This window comes from Xylaria bambusicola (genome assembly GCF_022495145.1).
Source record: "Xylaria bambusicola strain CBS 139988 unplaced genomic scaffold F5B22scaffold_3, whole genome shotgun sequence".
NCBI lineage: Eukaryota > Fungi > Ascomycota > Sordariomycetes > Xylariales > Xylariaceae > Xylaria > Xylaria bambusicola.
Window position 1 is genome coordinate 789444 of NW_025953556.1, and position 18607 is coordinate 808050.

The following is an 18607-nucleotide window of genomic DNA, read 5'->3' on the forward strand; positions in this document are numbered from 1 at the left end:
TACGACATAGTAGTAAGTAGATAGCACTCACTTTCGACCAAGGAGGAGCCTGGTCCTATACTTATATGTACCTCAAAACCTACCTGAGTAAGTAGGTACGAACAAGCTACATAGTACCTACCAACAATATTTAGGTGCTTGGAAACCTGGAAAGTATAAGTGAACTCCAGGTCTAAATTACAATGATATCAATTGTAGCTTACTTGCCTAGGTAGGTATATATATGTAGGTATTACGTGTGACTTTGCTTAAACACATACATTTAGGTGATATTTCAAATCGGACTTACTTACACATAATAGGTAGTACAATATGTACGTGGGTAAGTAGTAGCAATAGATGCTGTACTTGACTGCAATTAGCTAGGTACCGGCCTCTACCAGCCATTCCGATGTCTCGGACCAGGTAAGGCAAGGTTCTAGAAGAAAACCTCAAGCTAAAACGCCCAGAGTGGCCGCCGTATGTACCGCTCCGTACCTCGCTCTGTAACTCCCGACAGATTGTACTTGAATAGGCATGCAGTGTACTGTTGTCGGCACTGGTGATATCAAGTGGCATGGCGGCGGAATATCTACACAGCAGGCTTCATTCCAGGCTTCATTCACCCCTCCTCCATCTTTATCTCCTCCATCCCCCGTTCTCAACCCCAATCCAGCAAAGAGCCCGAATCCCTCTTCTGCAACTAAAATGCCCTCGTGACTCGGGATGTGAGTCGTCCTCCTAACGCCAGCACGCACGACCTGGCCGTCCAGCTTTTCCTCTCCTACGTTCTTCGCCCTGCCCGCCTACCGAGACAGCTATATTTCTTCACGTGCCTTTCCCCTCCACCTGCGGCACCTTGCGGCGCCAGCCCGTATATCCTCAACAGCGCGCAGACTAGCAGTGGTCCTGTAAGGTGCGCCTCGACCTCAGCCTTACATAGGCAGGCTGTCCGCACTCGACCGCCCGCCCTCTGCCCTCTGCCCTCTGCCCTCTGCCTGTTGCAGTCGGCCCTCCACCTCTTTCACGTCTAACCCGACTGACTGCACTTGTACGCCACTAGCAATCAACTCAACATCGCCCGCTCTTTGTCTTGCTATTGCCGACTCGCACCCTTTCGACTCTATTTCCTCCATCGCCCGGCAAAGATCTCCAGTTCTGCTGCACATATGTGCGTCTTGTCCCTTCCACGCGCCTTTCCAGCCTTTGGCATGAAAGCTGCTGCGCAGGATTTTTGGACATAGACGCCATCTACATGGTGTCACCTCTGCGAGTATCCACTCTTTGTTGTCTTGTGACAGGATACCACCGAGACTTGTACCATGGCTTCATATCCGCATTCTCATGGTATTTATACGCTCCCCTTCCTGTTCTCACCAGAATTCGCAGCGCCTCCCTCATGACTAATTGCGCATCTGATTGTCCATAAAACTTCCCCTACCAACGTTCATACCTTTATGTATAATTATGTTCTACGGATACTGACACCCCCCTCCGCTATAAACAGGCCCTGTGCGCAACGGAGATTCGAATAACACGCCCGGCAGAGAAGCTCCCTCTTATAATGCTGCTGCTCTCCTCAACCCGCGTGCCTTTAACGGCTTAAACGGCGTAGTCACTCCCAATAATGGCATACAAACTCCTTTCTTCAACGCCTCCGGCACCTCGACTCCGGTTGAGTATAGCTTCGACAGTCCCAGCAGCAAGTTTTCAGATCTGCCGATGCACCACGCCCCAAACCCGTTGACCCCGCCAAACGGATTCGGCAGCATGATTGAGCGCATGAATAATGTAGAGCACCGTACGTTTGCGGCTCCTCAGAATAAGCGCCGCAGGTTAGAAGTTGGCGACGGGCCTGATATGAAGCCCAGCTTCGGAGCTGGTGGAAGTGGTATCATTAGCCGACATATTATGGAAAAGAGAGCGGAACCCAAACATTCTGCGAGCACCCCAATCGAAACGGTAGACCTGACTAGCGGAAGTACGTCATATCTGCCTGAAGCCACGCGCACATTACTAATCTGTCTATAGACGAGGATGGCGACATTGTCGAGATACAATCGCCGACAGAGGAGGAAGTTTGCTACGGCATGGTCCAAGACGCCAGACTAAATTGCCATACTGTACCTGCCCCGAAGCCCGGTGCAATTACCATGATGGGGGCAACCCACTGGCCCCTGGTCAAAATCATACTAAAGAGAAGACACGGAGATGAAACTCAGATGATATATGCCTACGACTACACAAAGACGATCGTTGGTTTGGTAGATCCAAATACCTCTGCAGGTCTGGCTCCATTACTCGATACGCCACGCTTGCAGATCAGAACCAAATGTGGGATTAACTCTAGACGTAAAGAAGCTGGAGAAGAAGTCGGTATGGCAACTTCGAAGAGCTATAGCTTGAACATGGTGCTTTACGGACCGCGCAAGGCTGCTTCGACCGTCGGCAAATATTTATCACAGAAAGGTGTCTGGCTCAGGAAGCCATTCGTGTATGACAATGGCATTCGGTATGAGAACCCTCAGGAGATTGAAGGACCTAGGCCTCCCCCACCCCCGGCTCTGAGGCAGCAACCTGCCTACCCACCGCCTCCACAGATGGTTCGGAGTGTTGAAGAGATCCGCTCCGAGGTTATGGGTGTTTTCGATTCACTCACTAAAAGTGAAGACCTCCCATTGATGGAGCCACATCCTAGAGTACAAACAGAATTACTTCGACATCAGAAACAAGGGCTTTATTTCATGACCTTAAAAGAACAGCCGCGTCAGTTTGCACCTAACGGGAAGACACCTGATTCATTTTGGCAACTACAACAGGGCCAACATGGACAGAGGATATATCGCAATGTCATTACCGGCCAAACACATGATAAGATGCCATCTGAGACCTTTGGCGGCATTCTGGCTGACATGATGGGGCTGGGCAAGACACTCAGCATTTTATCACTTGTTGCTACTACGCTCGATGATGCTCATGATTGGTCGAGGAAAGAACCTATTCAACCGCAAGCCCCGCCGCCTAAAAAGAAGGGAGAGTCATCGCGACCGTTTCATGTGCCAGCTCCACCTCCTCTTCAGCTAACACCTCTCAAGCAGAACGGAAAAGCCACACTTCTAGTCTGTCCCCTGAGCACGATAAACAATTGGGAAGAGCAGATCAAATTCCACATAAAACCGGGCGAATTGAAATATTATGTTTACCATGGCTCCAATCGCATCAAAGACGCAAGCCTGCTCGCTGATTATGACATGGTGTTGACCACATACGGATCTGTGGCTAGCGAAGTGACCGCCCGTACTAAGGGGAAGCCTGGACCCTGGCCGCTCGAGGAAATTGGATGGTTTCGTATCGTGCTCGACGAAGCCCATATGATTCGGGAGCAAGCAACTCTGCAATTCAAAGCTATTTGTCGATTACAGGCCAGTCGAAGATGGGCTGTTACGGGTACACCGGTTCAAAACAAACTGGATGATCTTGCCGCTCTTTTAGCTTTCTTGCGACTAAAGCCGTTTGACGAGAAGGGCAAATTCACTCAATATATTACGGCTCCATTCAAGTTATGTGACCCCGAAATCGTGCCTAAACTTCGAGTTCTCGTCGACAGCGTCACGCTAAGGCGCCTTAAAGACAAAATAGATCTACCCGAAAGGACCGACCATCTCGTAAGACTTGATTTCTCTCCGAACGAGCGCAAACTTTATCAGCTATTCGAGCAGAATGCTCAAGATAAGGTGCAAGTTTTGGCTGCGGGCAGAGAGAAAATGGTTGGAGGGAAAGTGTATATCCATATTTTGCAGTCTATTTTGAGACTTCGGTTGATTTGTGCTCACGGAAGAGACCTTTTGAATGATTCAGATCTTGAAATCGTACAGGGCATGACAGCCGACTCGGCCATCGACATCGACAGTGACGACGAAGACACCAAGCCTGTGATAGCCGAATCTAGATGCTACGAGGCGTTTGCTCTCATGGAAGAAACGAATAATGATCTTTGCATCTCATGCAAGCGAAGAATTGGCTCCAATGATGCGGTTGATATTGCATCGGAGAAGGAAGAGGAAGATATCATTGGTCATATGACCGCCTGTTTTCACCTCCTCTGTCCTAATTGCGTTAAAGCTTGGAGACGAGAAATCGACGGCAAGGACTCAGGGAACTGTTTGTTCTGTTCTTCATACATTCGTTATCAATGTAACGAAATCCGCAAGAGCAAACTTCAGATTGAGCACGAAGGTCATCATCCCACCAAAAGAGAGATTAAGGATCGCTCAAAAGAGGGATATACTGGGTATTCTGGACCACACACCAAGACAGCTGCCTTAGTCCAAGACTTGCTTGAATCGGAGGCCCAGAGCAAAGCCAAACCTGACGAACGTCCTTTCAAATCAGTCGTGTTCTCGGCTTGGACATCTCACCTAGATCTTATTGAGATCGCACTTGAAAAAGTAGGAATTCGTTACACTCGTCTAGACGGCAAGATGAGCCGCCCAGCCCGAAGCGCTGCTATGACTGCCTTCCGAGAAGATGATTCTGTTCACGTTATACTCGTGTCTATTTCTGCTGGTGGTCTTGGCCTTAATCTTGTGACTGGGAATACTGTCTATATGATGGAACCTCAGTACAATCCTGCCGCAGAAGCTCAAGCTATTGACCGCGTGCACCGTCTCGGTCAGAAACGACCTGTCCGCACTGTTCGGTATATCATGCGAAATAGTATTGAGGAAAAGATGCTTGCTCTTCAAGAGAAGAAGATGAAGCTGGCGAGTCTAAGTATGGACAGGAACCGCGTCATGGATAAAGCCGAAGCCGCAAAACAAAAGCTCATGGATTTGCGCGATCTATTCAAATAAGTCGCCTCCAGTCGCTTTCCATCGATCGCCACCAAATTTTTCATTGTCTCCCCGCCTCATGCGGTATTGCGTGGTTTGATTTTCCCAAGAGGTGCATTGCGTTGGTGTTCTTATGGTATAACGCGGAATGATGGGGTTTATTTATTTTATTTTCCCTAAGGCGTCTAGTGTGCTGCAGCCCGGTCTCATGAGTTTTTACATGACTAACGACGTAGAAATATTTCCCAATGGTCTAGAGACAAGGCAGACCAAAGGTGGTGGGCAGCTCATATGAAGAATTCCGTTCTTCTAGGATGGACTTGACTGATCTGAACTAGTTTTGACTGTTGCAATCCACAGAAGACACGGACTCGTCTCAATTCGATGGAGCAACACTATGACTAGATCTGGTATATCTGAATTTTTGGGCCTTGTCCTTCAGGATTCCTACGTATTCTTACCTAGAAACTAGACAACATGGCTGATCGGAACATTCTATTACGACCTATTAACGAACACCACAATGCACGAAGTCCGCTCTATCATCGTCGTCTCTTTACACCCTTGGCATATTGCTAATTGCTTCATGCTTTAGCTGAGACGGTGCATCCCCTCTTATAGATAGTAGATCTAGATAGATCCAAATATAGGTTAATGGGATAATGTGTGGACAACTTACTCTTGTCTTTCCCTGCCTTGACGTGATTCTCTCTGAAACGGTCAACTTGAGTGATATATCCATAAAGATTGGTTTTACCACTTCGCTGTCTGTAGGCCCAATAGAATGCCAGACCAGCTCATTAAAAATCAAAATAATATGTTTTCCCCCCCTCTAACTTATAGAAAGGGACTGACTGCACGGCACGATGGCCTCCTAGAGCAAGTATCATAACACATTGTTCTTGACACGCCATAACAAAACTACAAGACTTTTAAACAGAGAAAGATTATCTCTGCAGGTAACCAACCCCACGCTCGGTCTGCAGTTATAGGACCCGTTCACCTCTATCATCTACTAGCATAGTTCCTACACTGTATACATCATTAAAATCTATATACGTTGCCCTTATAATGCAATTTAATGGTTTCCAAATCTGACGAATGCAAGAAGATCACGATTGGAAGTATGTAGATAGATAGGTATCTTAAGATGTAGGAAGGTTACGAGGGGCTATTACCAGAAGACATCATTTTGGCCATATGCTAACTGTATCTTCAAATGATACTGAGTGGCAACAGCCCGATAAGCAGATTGAGCATGGGGTCAGGTCGTCAATCGTAAAAATAGCTCTACTCTTCTAAAACTAGGCTTGAATCATGGCATACCAATGATATGATGTATAGGCACATTTAACATATAGAATGAGTTCAACAAAGTTATGATTTAAAACTCTTTGTGTAGCTAAGTGTGATTTGATCCTCGTTTAAAAATCGTCAAGTCTCATAACAAACTCCTTTTTTGACCGTAAAGTCTCCCAATAACGCCACGTATGAACTCATCCATCGGTGCTTCTTCTACGCTCCATCATAAAAGCGGCGCCATCAATGGTGGTATATGTACAAAGCATCATCCGCTCATCAATGCTCGTCAAAGTTGGCTAATGGCCTTTCCCAAGTGAAGGAATACCTCTGCTTTTTAGACGACATGTGAAAGGTTGTGCCCAAATTATCCCAATTATTCATTGTGAGAATAAGTTTATAAAAGACTGCCCCAGAGGATTAATCAAGCAGCATCAGCGCTGGCAGTTGGTTGTATGACCTTAGTGACTTGATCACCAGCACGAACAATGCGCTTACCGGCGGAGTCGAATAGCATACCGACATCCTTGTTCTCGGACTGAGCACGCTTCCAGATCTCCACTTCACAGCCACCCCGAAGAACACCTACGCGCATAGTAGAAAGAAGGTTGTGAGCAGCGTTTGAGTGGAGATAGACACCACCATTGAAGATCGCCGTAGCATCTTTGCCAATAGCGGACGAGATGAGCGCTTTACCACCAGGATGATCCTTGATAAAGTCTGTAACGTCGTGAATGACACCAGCAATGGAAACAAGGGCCCTGCCGTTCTTCGACTCAGCCACAAAATCGTCCCAGCTGATGACAGGAAGCTGCTCGAGTGGTGTACCCCAGTCCAAAGTAGCTCGCTTTTGATCAAGCTTCTTCTGTAGTTGCTGGACACGGCCCTTCTCAATCTCGTTCTGGCGGAAGGTTTTCAAGTCGTAAGCCAAGCCAAGCTGTTTCATTGTCCAGATGAACCATTTTGTTGGGTCATACTGATACCACTCAATCGCGTTGCGATGATCACTGGGGAACTCATGGTGGAACTGACAGGATATTAGCTTCATGTCAACATAGAAAGAACGGGTTTGTAACGATAATTATAGTAAGACTTACATTGTGATATCCCTCACCAAGTGTGATTAAAGCTGTGAAAACGTGGTCTCGGGGAGAGTTGCGGTCGTCAAAGGGCTGGTCTCCAAGCCAGTGGGCAAGTGAGTTGACACAGAACGTAGCTTGTTGAACAACTGCAAAGCCTGTTAGTAGCTGATCAAGTCATACAAGGGAAAAAAAAAAAAAAAAAAAAAAGTCTGAAGTTTGCTTACAAAAGATTCTAAGAATTCCTGCGTAGATAAATCCACCCGCCCAGTCACCCCAGCCAAGTCCACAGACAACAGTTGGGAAGATCAGGGACATGATCAAAACACACTTGAGGTCTATAACCGGTCAGTAATCAGGTAGATGTGGCGAGTTTTGGATGGGAAGGCTCACAGTTCTTGTGTTGCCAAACAACAACAGGGTCATCATTGAGGTCTGAAATATCCGTTCGTCCCATACGCTTGGGGTTCTGCTTCATAACCATCCAACCAATGTGAGAGTAAAGCAGACCTTTGCGGACGCTGTAAGGATCCTTCTCGGTACTGGAATCATGTATTAGTTTGGCTTGACAGGACCCCGACCGCCACTGAAAGAAACTGCTTACTCGGTATATCTGTGATGAGCGCGATGTCCATGAGACCACCATCTAGCACTACCTTCCACGCTAGCAGCTCCCATAGCAGCCAAGAAGATCTTCAGAGGTAGTCTTGCTTTGAATGAACTATGTGCCCATAACCTATGGTACCCTGCTGTAATACCCAACCCAGACCCAAAGTAAAAGAGAACCGTGAAGACGGCTGTTCTGTATGTGAGTGGTGTGAAGTAGGCGCCCACACAGCCCATAAGAGGGACTATGATGATAAAGTAGGTATTCAACCAATTGACGTGCTTGTACCAGTTGCCCCATGTTATGGGTAATTCGGTGATGTGAGGCTTTTTCGAATCAAACTTGTTGTTGGATCTCAGTGGCTTGTAATCCTGAGTGCCGTCGGAGAAAGCCTCAGCAGCAGCAACGCTGTTCTGAGCTGTGCTGGGAGACGCCATGGCGGGCGGTGGTGCGGACAACGCCGAGTATGGGAACACGCCCTCGAACTGTGTTCTGTCGGCGTCCTTGTTAGTTCGTCAAGGAGCGGGGAGAGAGGAGAGAGGTCAAAGGTGAAGATGAGGAGCGGATGAAGAGGCGACAGGCTAGGGACGGTATTTATTCGATGATATATGGGGATTGGGAAATGGTGGGTAGAGAAGTAGTGCAAGTGTGATGGGCAAGATGTACATCGACAGTAGTGTGCTGTAGGTACGGTACCTACTACTGTATGTAGGGATTCGGCTGGTGGAATACCAAATGTTGGCCCGTTGTCTACCACGCTATGGGGCGTAGATGTAGAGTAGCGGCGAGTAGGCAACCGAGAGAAAGAGAGGACCCTCTGGACAGGATCTGGACAGGAGAAGACACCAATGGCACTACCGGTATCAAGAGGACCACACTAAGCCGGTACGTTTCTTCTGGGTGGTCCTTGTGGTGGCGGGGGAGAGGCGAGACGAGACAAGGATAAGACGCAAGACAGGAATGTAGGTACGGGATGATCGAAGGGTAGGTGGGTAGGTGTAGGTATCTACTTACACTATGCACTGATTACAGCTTTAGGTAGGGTTGGTCCTAAATATGGAATCAAAGTCTGGAAGCGGAGCCGGGTTATGTGTGCTGTCGTTATGTAAGTAGGTAGGCAGACTCGACTCTACATCCAATACACGATTCTGACACGATACACGCTTGACCTGGGCGCGTGTTATCAATCGAGGATGGATTGGGGGGGAAAAGGAGGTCAGGACCGCTGCTCAGCTGCTACCTTGTCTCAATATGACGGTGTATGAGGAGGCAGGTGCTAAGAATATATATGTGGTAGGCAGGCTTTTGCAATTGACAATCGAATTCTCAGATGAGACCGAGGCTTGTCAAACTGTTTTTTTTTTGTTTTTTTCCCGATGTCTTCCTACAACCTACATGTGCTGTAAGTACTAACTTGAATTGGTACTACTACTTGTATTTACTGTCTGCCTGGATCAAGCAACAGTCGACCGTTTGAGGACCAAACTTTGTTGATATCCGCGAGTACATTGTGGAGTACATTGTAGAGGGAGCTTGGTACAGTCTTGGACACTGTCTCAAGTGTCGCTAGGCGATGCTGCAACAGGCGTGATAGCACCACTGATACATGGATATAATACAGTATGGCAGGATCAATCACTGTGCTGGAGTTCTGCTGGAGTTTGGCCTCAGTCTGGTCAGCCTGGGCCTTGTCTGTACTCCCTGCCATTCCCCCTGCGGTTGCAGATCTGAAATTTGTTGAATTGTTGGGGGAAAAGGGTCCAATGTGGCGGTAGCACCGGCAAGGGAAACAGCCAGTCAGAGACTCAAACAATGCATGGGCCTTTCCCTTTTTGGATGCTGCAACGCTACCCCACCACCGACCATGATCCGATAACTATAGGTACCTCTCTAGGTAGTACCTACATACTACTAGTGTGCTATAATGTAGGGAGGTACCTATGTTGGTACCTACCTAGGTATGGGCAGGTGGCCTTACGTGTAAGTACATACTTATGGCAGCCCAGCTCTGCTCAACTACAGTAACCAACTTTAAAGGTTCTGACCAAGATTCTATCCAAGGTTCAGCCAGCTCATTCAAGATTCGATGAGACAGTCATTACATGCCCAATATAGGTAAACCGGTTGAATCGACTCATGATTAGGCTATCATCATCTAGTTCAACATTAGTTGTGCCTCATACTTACCTACTTGTTGAACATTTTTGTACTCAAGTAAATAGGTAAGGACATACCTACAAAGTATATAATGTCTATGGGTAGGTATTTGGTGTACCTACCTAGACACACAGCTTGGTGGTACTCTATGCCATTCATTCACCTAACCCAGATTACACCGCACGTACTTACATAAGCCTGATTGGAGGAAAGGAAGCTATATTTACATGTACATCACTGCCATGATGGCTGCCGACCACACCTTGCCATCCTGCGTAGCTTGGTGGTATGGGTTAAGTTAAGAAGAATGACTAGGAAGAATAGCCAACGGTCAGCCAAACCGTGTAGATAAAATCTGATACCTAATGGTTGAGGTACATACGTAAGCAAGCGAGGCAAAAGCGGCCGGCTATTGCTTCCGAGCTACCTACCTATGTGGTGCTCGGTGAAGTAGGTAGTGGGCACATGTACATGTCGCATGTGTACCTAGCTGAGTACATACATACATCATTGGATGTAAGTACCTTCCAGGTGTGCCCCAACAAAATAGATTCCCGTAGTGGAGCTTACTTAGAATACCCGGAAATGGGGTTTTCAACCAACTAGAGTAGCCGGGTCGACTCTGAGCCCCACTGCCGATCGCTACCAACGTGCCTCGGAATTCGCCTCCCAGCCTTCTAGAATCGTGCAAGATTCTTCATGTGGCACGGAACGGCGTGGCAAGGCTTTGGTTGTACAGAGTCGTACTTGTCAAGGTTATCCTGTCTGCTGTCCTGTAAGTATGAGTAGGGAAGTAGGTATGTATTAGTACTAAGCGTCCGTATTATCGGCGGTTGCCGGTGTTAAAACATATGACATTTTGAGCAGCTATGAAGAAACTCCTGACTGACAGCAAAGTTTGCGTTTCGTTGGCTTGTAAGCCGGGGGCGGGGGGGTTCTCATTATAGTTACTGTAAAGAATCAATCCATTGCTTGCAGTCGGTCTTGCTATCACCAAGCGGGCTGATAATTGTGAAACCCAAAATGTGCAATCAGATTCAATAGAATCGCTTACCTACTTAGTAACACATTTATAGTATATTAAGGCCAGTGATTGTAAATTGCGGGTTCTGTTAAATTAAGGTAAGTATATTTCACAGCTTCCCTTCCTGATGTTACTGTTATCCATCCATTTCCACCAACGCTGTTATATTTATGACAAGTGATACTACAGCTACTAACCGATTATCAAAGAACGGGATCTTAACGGACTATTATTTCCGCGTAGCCAGAGTGCAAATCTTGTTTGGTAGAACTGCGTGTCTTAACCCCCCTCTCCCTCCCCCCAAAAGGTGAAGGTTTCAGGCAATACATATAATAGCATAAGCATATAATTACCATTGGTATAATCGGTATCCGTTTGCTGTAGCCCAGTATCTTAAACATAACAGGAGAGCAATTAGATTGTTCCTTCATTGAAGTTAGAAATTAAGGGTTCATGATGGATAGACGGTGTATGATGCGTTCATCCAGCCATATGAACGCCGTAGTACCATAATCACATGATCGATAGAACCGTTGGTGGCAGTTATAGAACGGTAAACTTTCTACTATACCCTTGAAAGGAAGAGTTAGAGAATGATCCTTTAAGATTCAGCAATCTCAATTGAGCTTGGTGCATAAGGTTTCGCTGTACAATTCATGCATATTATGTAACCCACGGTTTCGTCGTGAAAAGCTTTACAAAACTACCTACATATAGTAAGTAATGATTAAGGGCTTATAGGCTCTACGATCTATCAACATACCTCTTTAATCATGCCGCCTCTAAGCTGAGATTCAGATATCCTACCTCCTAACCCTCCGCAATAGTCTACGCTTTTCAGTATCAAACGACAGCAGGAAACTACCATGGACTGTTATTAACAGATCCTGTGTGAACCTTTTCCTGCTTTGGGGCTCGTCAGATATGTTCCTTGGTTTGGAGTCCAAGAATGGAGCGACATGCATTGCTACGCATCGTTCAAGATGTACGTGCTGTTACACGCATACACGCTGAATATGAGGTTCGCCTTGCACTCCGGCCGTACGAAGGACCATTGCAGGCTATTCATGATATTTCAAGACATGCAGGCAATATTGGGCAATATTGGAAAGTGAGGTTATACAGACTTCGCTTCTTGAAACAGACCCCAAAGACCTAGGCGGTCTGGGCTGGCAGACCAGTTGTATATAGAGTCAAGTCAAGCCACCAACAGCCAAGAAGGAGTTGGTTGGCCAAGGACTTATGCAGCCCTAGTTGATCATTGTAATCTGAATTGCCTAGATTCCAAGCCCAGTATTACTGCCCTTGTTATTATATGTTCTCTTCAGTCCATATCTGTCAGCAGACTTCGTGCTTGTTACATCTACTCCTACCATGGGGTCTCTTTCGTGACTATATCGTGTCTGTCGATTGATCTCACGGCAAACAGTACATAGCTTATTGTAAATGTAGTCAGTTGTCGTGCACCCGATGCGCACTTGATCGCAGCGGGTGCTGTCTTTTATAGGATGCTTCCTTTGGCCTCTAGTTTGTGTCGTACTGCCACCGCCTACATTGTTTCCCGAAAGAATCACGGATCTTGACGTAGTTCTCCTTAAATCAAATAGAGCGATAAAACTCAATACAGCATCGACACAAACGCGCAATTATCCTAGATTGAGACGCTGAAGAGAAAGGTGATGCACTATGTGTGGTCCACTGGCAGACGCTTGATTATCAAATCAACATTAAAGACTGAATTATACTTACTAATCCACGATCCTGTTAAGGTAGACGTATGCCTGGCTAGTCTTGCGCTGCAATCTTTCAGTCTCTAGTGACATCGTTTTCATCTTATTTAACACAGCTGAAACCAAAGGCATTTTGAGCAAAGTCTTATCGAGGCTGAAAACAAATATACCGTAACTACATATATAAAGGAAAGTGAGATTAATACCACCTTGGTGTGTTTGCTTACGATATGACTTGGAGTTGAAGCTATTCAGAATAATTACATCAATTTGATAGAGCTACAACGATCCTTGCCCACTAGATTCCTTCTTGGCCGAGGTGACTGAATTGGACCTATATACAACTGGCACGGCCTTTGCTACGTCCTCTGCTAATATTCAAAGAGGAGATATCTCATTGCCTTTAAAGTCCGTATAACCTCATATTCTCGTGTTATTTCCGTATATCTTATATATTCTTTGCGAGGCATACGTCGGTAATCGTAAGCAATTAGCATGTAAGGACGTACGCGCGCTCACCGAGACTTTTCCGTATGCAATTTCATAATGCCAAGGTCACTTTAAATTAGTATTCAGGCTTTTTAGGTTCACTTAACAACAACGAAACTGCATCTTAGCATAAAGGCGCTCATAATGTAATACAAGAAGTGAGCATGTAAAGATTCAACTGTATATCATGACGAGCTTGATGGATCATCTCGAGGCTGGCGAGATGAATCGTTGCCTATGCGAAGTAGGGAGAAACGATGCCGTTAACTCTTCGGCAGGATTGACCGTCATGTTGGTGTGCCTTGTGCTGGACAACAACTTCGGACAGTTATGAGAAGACCTGGAAGACAACTGCTAAGTTAGATATATGTTTACACTACAATCTCTGGACCACTAACTAAGGTCTACATCCCACTCAGCTGTATTGTGTAAATGACAATGGCCCTGTCTTTACATGTAGACAAGAAATGACGGTTCTACAGGCTAAATTTATAGGGTGTAACAGCTTCGGTGATAACGTATCGCCGACCCATCTATAGCAACTCATATGACCGATTATAATACTTGATCATTATCTGGATAAAAAGTTTGGACTACTCTATTATCTAATAGAATGAGCTTGTAGTAAGGAAAACTAGGTTGTAAGGAAAAATCTTACACTTTCATTTTTAAGCCATCGAATCTGTCGGAAACGAATAGATAGTATACATATATGTAATCACTTTTACTTAGAGCTACAACTTGCTAGCGTACGTGAAGTACATCGACATGCATTCCGGGGTCCAGATGTCAGCTCAATACAACCCTAAGAAATAGAAGGAAGCATTATTTTACAATTCAAACTATAAACAAGAGACGACAATAAGATAATATTGAATAGCTACGGGACAATAATGCTGCGATTGAGTCACAACTGATATTTAGTCACCATTACACCAAGATATGACTAGGATTAGTAGAAATTGGAAGGTACCCAGATAACATCGAAAACCGTGGAGGCGTGAAGTGTACCTAGGGTAATTTGGTCTGGCAGCTGCTGACTGCCGGAGCTGAGCCGGCCCCGACATTGGTGCGCAGAACTCTGTATACAAAGGTACAAAAACCCCCAATGCATTAGATAATCTGCACCCGAAGCTAAGCTCTGGCTCGATATCGCTGCCGTCATTTGTACAGACCCGTCAGTCGACCAAGGGCATGCAAGCAGTCGCTGCCATTCCTCACTGTTCACCAACCCTACAGGCCTGTAATTTCATACTTGGATTAAGAATATATTGTCTTTTGCTGTCGGCCTACTATCGACATATCTCTCTTGCGACCGAGTGCTTCTCTTAGCACACAGAGTCTTCGTCCCACGCCCTCTCTCCGACTTTCGCCCCTTGCCTGACAACTTTTCCTGTGGACGCCCCTACAATGTTGTGCCGCCAACATCTGTCACGGCGCGCGGCCGTAAGGACATCGCCTTGTTTCACCCTCACACCACGGTTAATCCGCCCTACGAGACTATATTCTATTAATGCTCGAGATAGGCCGAGCGGAATCCAGGTCGGCTGTCTGCGGCCTTCAATACCTGCCCGGCCTACACCTGTATCCACACCCACGTTTTCCACCTCAGCAGCGAGACGGAAAGAGAAGCAAGACGGCCCTTCCGATGACTCAACTAAACCTTTGGTTGATGAAGACGCCAACACAGCCGCCGAGGAAAAGTCGGAGCACCGGGAGAAAGACTTGAGCGAGACGAAAAGCTCTACTACAGAGCCGCCTTCCCCCAGCAATAACAAAGGCGAGGGTGACTCTCAGGATAGCAAGGCGGGAAGTGCAGCTGGAGGTTCCTCTGGATCTGGCAACGATGCTCCTGGTGATGGCGGTCGGAAACCTAGCCAAAGGCAAACAAACAGAGCCCTGCAAAAACCTGAGATCCCCGAAATATATCCCCAGGTCATGGCGATCCCTATAGCAAAACGACCTCTTTTCCCTGGATTTTATAAGGCCATTACCATCAAAGACCCCAACGTTTGCAACGCCATACAGGAAATGATGAAGAGAGGCCAACCTTATATCGGCGCATTCTTGTTCAAAGATGAGAACGCTGATGAGGATGTGATACGAGACCCAGCAGATGTATACGAGACTGGAGTGTTCGCCCAGATCACGAGCGCCTTCCCTTTAACTGGAGAGAAGAGTGGCTTGACGGCCATACTCTATCCACACCGCAGGATCAAGATGTCATCGCTAATCCACCCCTTCACCCCAGAACCAAGAAAGGCCGAAACTGAGCCGGCAGATGTACCAGATCCGATACCTCCCAAGCTGGAAGATGAAGCCTCTCATGAGATGAAGGGCGATGTGGTTGCGAGCTTTGAAGAGGGCGCTGTGGTGAATAAGTCCGACACGGCCACTGAGATATATGAGCCAATATCATTCTTGCGCAAATATCCTGTCACTTTGGCAAATGTGGACAATCTGGTGGAAGAACCATTTGACCCCAAGAGCCCAGTGGTACGAGCCGTGACCAATGAGATTGTCAATGTATTCAAAGAGGTGGCGACGATGAACAGCCTCTTCCGAGACCAGATATCAACTTTTTCCACTAGCCAATCAACAGGAAATGTTACTGCGGAGCCCGCTAAGCTTGCTGATTTCGCTGCAGCTGTGTCAGCTGGAGAGCCTGCTGAATTGCAAGAGGTCCTTGCCAGCTTGAATGTTGAGGATCGGATGCATAAGGCTTTGGTCGTGCTGAAGAAGGAGCTCATGAACGCACAGTTGCAATCGAAAATTACGAAAGATGTTGAACAGAAGATTACAAAGCGGCAACGAGAGTACTGGTTATTGGAGCAGATGAAGGGAATCCGCCGAGAATTAGGTATCGAATCTGATGGCAAGGATAAACTTGTTGAAAAATTCAAGGAGAAGGCCGACAAACTCGCTATGCCAGAGGCCATTCGCAAAGTATTTGATGACGAAATTAATAAGTTGGCCCACTTGGAAACTGCAGCCTCCGAGTTTAATGTCACACGGAACTATCTAGATTGGCTGACACAGATACCATGGGGTCAAAGGAGTGCCGAAAACTTTGACATCCAGCATGCCATGAGCGTTCTAGACGAGGATCACTATGGTTTGAAAGATGTAAAAGATCGGATTCTGGAATTCATTGCAGTTGGCAAATTGTTAGGTACCGTCGAGGGCAAGATTTTGTGCTTCGTTGGACCCCCCGGCGTTGGCAAAACTAGCATTGGCAAGTCAATTGCCAGAGCCTTGAACCGACAATACTACAGGTTTAGTGTTGGAGGTCTTACGGATGTGGCAGAAGTCAAAGGTCACCGCCGCACCTATGTTGGTGCTCTACCAGGACGAGTCATCCAAGCTCTCAAGAAATGCCAAACGGAGAACCCCCTGATTTTGATTGATGAAGTCGACAAAATTGGACGGGGTTACCAAGGAGACCCATCATCGGCGCTTCTAGAATTGCTGGATCCAGAACAGAATAATTCCTTCTTGGATCACTATATGGATGTTCCCGTCGACCTCTCCAAGGTCCTATTTGTTTGCACAGCTAATATGACTGATACGATACCCCGACCTTTGCTTGACCGTATGGAGGTCATTAGATTATCTGGTTATGTCTCCGATGAAAAGAAAGCAATTGCAGATCGATACCTGTCCCCAGCAGCCAAAGAACTCGCTGGTCTAAAGGATGTGAATGTCTCACTTTCGGATCAGGCTATCGAAGAATTGATTAAGTCATACTGCAGAGAATCAGGTGTTCGGAATCTCAAGAAGCAAATTGAGAAGGTTTACCGAAAATCAGCCTTGAAGATTGTACAAGACCTTGGCGAAGAAGTATTGCCAGAAGCCGAAGCACTGACAGAAGACGGCAAAGCAGCCATGGCAGAATCAGAGAAAGTGAACGAGACCAAAGAGCCCACTTCCCCGGAGGCAACAGAAAAGGAAACTACAGAGAAACCACGGGTTGCTCTCAAAGTGCCTGACTCGGTTAATATTGTGATTGACAAGGAGAACTTGAAGGATTATGTTGGCCCACCAATATTTACTTCAGATCGCCTTTATGATATTACACCTCCTGGTGTCGCTATGGGCCTTGCTTGGACCCAGTTAGGTGGCTCTGCTATGTATATTGAGTCTATCCTCCAGTCGGCTTTGCGTCCTAGTAGTAGCTCCGGCCTGGAGATTACTGGCAATCTCAAGACAGTCATGAAGGAATCGTCTACGATAGCCTACTCCTTTGCCAAGGCCTATATGGTCAAAGAATTCGCCAACAATCATTTCTTTGATAAGGCTAAGATCCACTTGCATGTACCAGAAGGGGCTGTGCAGAAAGATGGCCCGTCCGCCGGCGTTACTATGGCCACATCTCTTCTATCTCTAGCATTAGATAGCCCCGTGGATCCCACCGTTGCCATGACTGGCGAGCTGACACTGACGGGCAAGGTTCTGAGGATAGGTGGTTTGAGGGAGAAGACTGTGGCTGCACGTCGCGCTGGGTGCAAAATGATCATTTTCCCGGAAGACAATATGTCTGATTGGCTAGAGCTTCCTGAGGTATGTTTCACCCACGTGACCATATGTGTCCAGAGCACTATATCAGGATAATGCTAACATTCTTCGTAGAATATCAAAGAGGGCATTGAAGGTCGCCCTGCAAGCTGGTATAGCGAGATTTTCGATGTTGTGTTCCCTAACCTCGATAAGGAAAAAGCGAACACCTGCAGAATTTGCGAATGGAAAAAAGAAAATCAATCTTCCAGTAGCAAAAGTGACAAGAACGACTGAAAGTACTCGAACGAGTGCTGAGGCAAATGAAAGGGGACCACTGATCCCATGTGTACCATTACCCTGTTCCCTGAGATCGGGCACCAACGACAAGATACGTATGAGAATATGGTATATACTGTATATTACATGACACTTTACGTACGGTTTATACTTGTACAAGAAGCGAGAAAGAGGCAAATCTCAGCATTTCTGGGGCGTTCAGGTGGCCTTTTGCATTACATACATATCATAGCACAACGAACTAACCAACTAAAATTCATATCAAAAGCGAATTGGTGAGAGAATCATGAAGAGCGAATTGAAGAAAATCCTTGTTTAGTTAATGCATGAAACCCAAAAATTTAGTGTATCTAATCGAGCAATGAACAACTCTCATCTCTATAACTACCTAGGGAGCTTCATAATATGTGCCGTGCATTTAATAGATGGTACTTACCTAGCTTGTACTGTTAAATGGCGGGGAGAAGCTAAGAGACTACCTAGCTTCCTTGATACATTGTCTATCTTCATGTATATATGTGTGTGATTCGTGGTTCACTACCGCCTATCCCCAAGAGTAATGATTTCCTATCCAGTTTTGTGGCATCAATGATGCGCTTGCCTTGTCTTGGAGAGCA

General features: G+C 46.4%; 3 protein-coding genes across 3 annotated transcripts; 2 read left to right on the plus strand and 1 right to left on the minus strand.

Annotated features, from left to right (window-relative positions):
• The first annotated feature begins 1000 nt into the window (after positions 1–1000).
• F5B22DRAFT_260737 (SNF2 family N-terminal domain-containing protein) lies at positions 1001–5100 on the plus strand. Its single transcript, XM_047970092.1, has 3 exons — positions 1001–1326; positions 1487–1960; positions 2011–5100. The coding sequence occupies exons 1-3, from the start codon at positions 1302–1304 to the stop codon at positions 4830–4832; spliced, it is 3321 nt and encodes a 1106-aa protein (XP_047835290.1). The 5' UTR covers positions 1001–1301; the 3' UTR covers positions 4833–5100.
• A 1074-nt stretch (positions 5101–6174) lies between these two features.
• F5B22DRAFT_588374 (acyl-CoA desaturase 1) lies at positions 6175–8804 on the minus strand. Its single transcript, XM_047973665.1, has 6 exons — positions 8497–8804; positions 7794–8288; positions 7583–7731; positions 7417–7527; positions 7208–7338; positions 6175–7137 (listed from the first exon to the last, which is right to left on the minus strand). The coding sequence occupies exons 2-6, from the start codon at positions 8231–8233 to the stop codon at positions 6535–6537; spliced, it is 1434 nt and encodes a 477-aa protein (XP_047835291.1). The 5' UTR covers positions 8234–8288; positions 8497–8804; the 3' UTR covers positions 6175–6534.
• Positions 8805–14374: 5570 nt separating this feature from the next.
• F5B22DRAFT_261015 (lon protease) lies at positions 14375–18242 on the plus strand. The gene is made up of 2 exons (XM_047970093.1): positions 14375–17756; positions 17826–18242. Exons 1-2 carry the CDS (start codon positions 14607–14609, stop codon positions 17985–17987), a joined length of 3312 nt encoding a protein of 1103 aa, XP_047835292.1. The 5' UTR covers positions 14375–14606; the 3' UTR covers positions 17988–18242.
• The last annotated feature ends 365 nt before the right edge of the window (positions 18243–18607 follow it).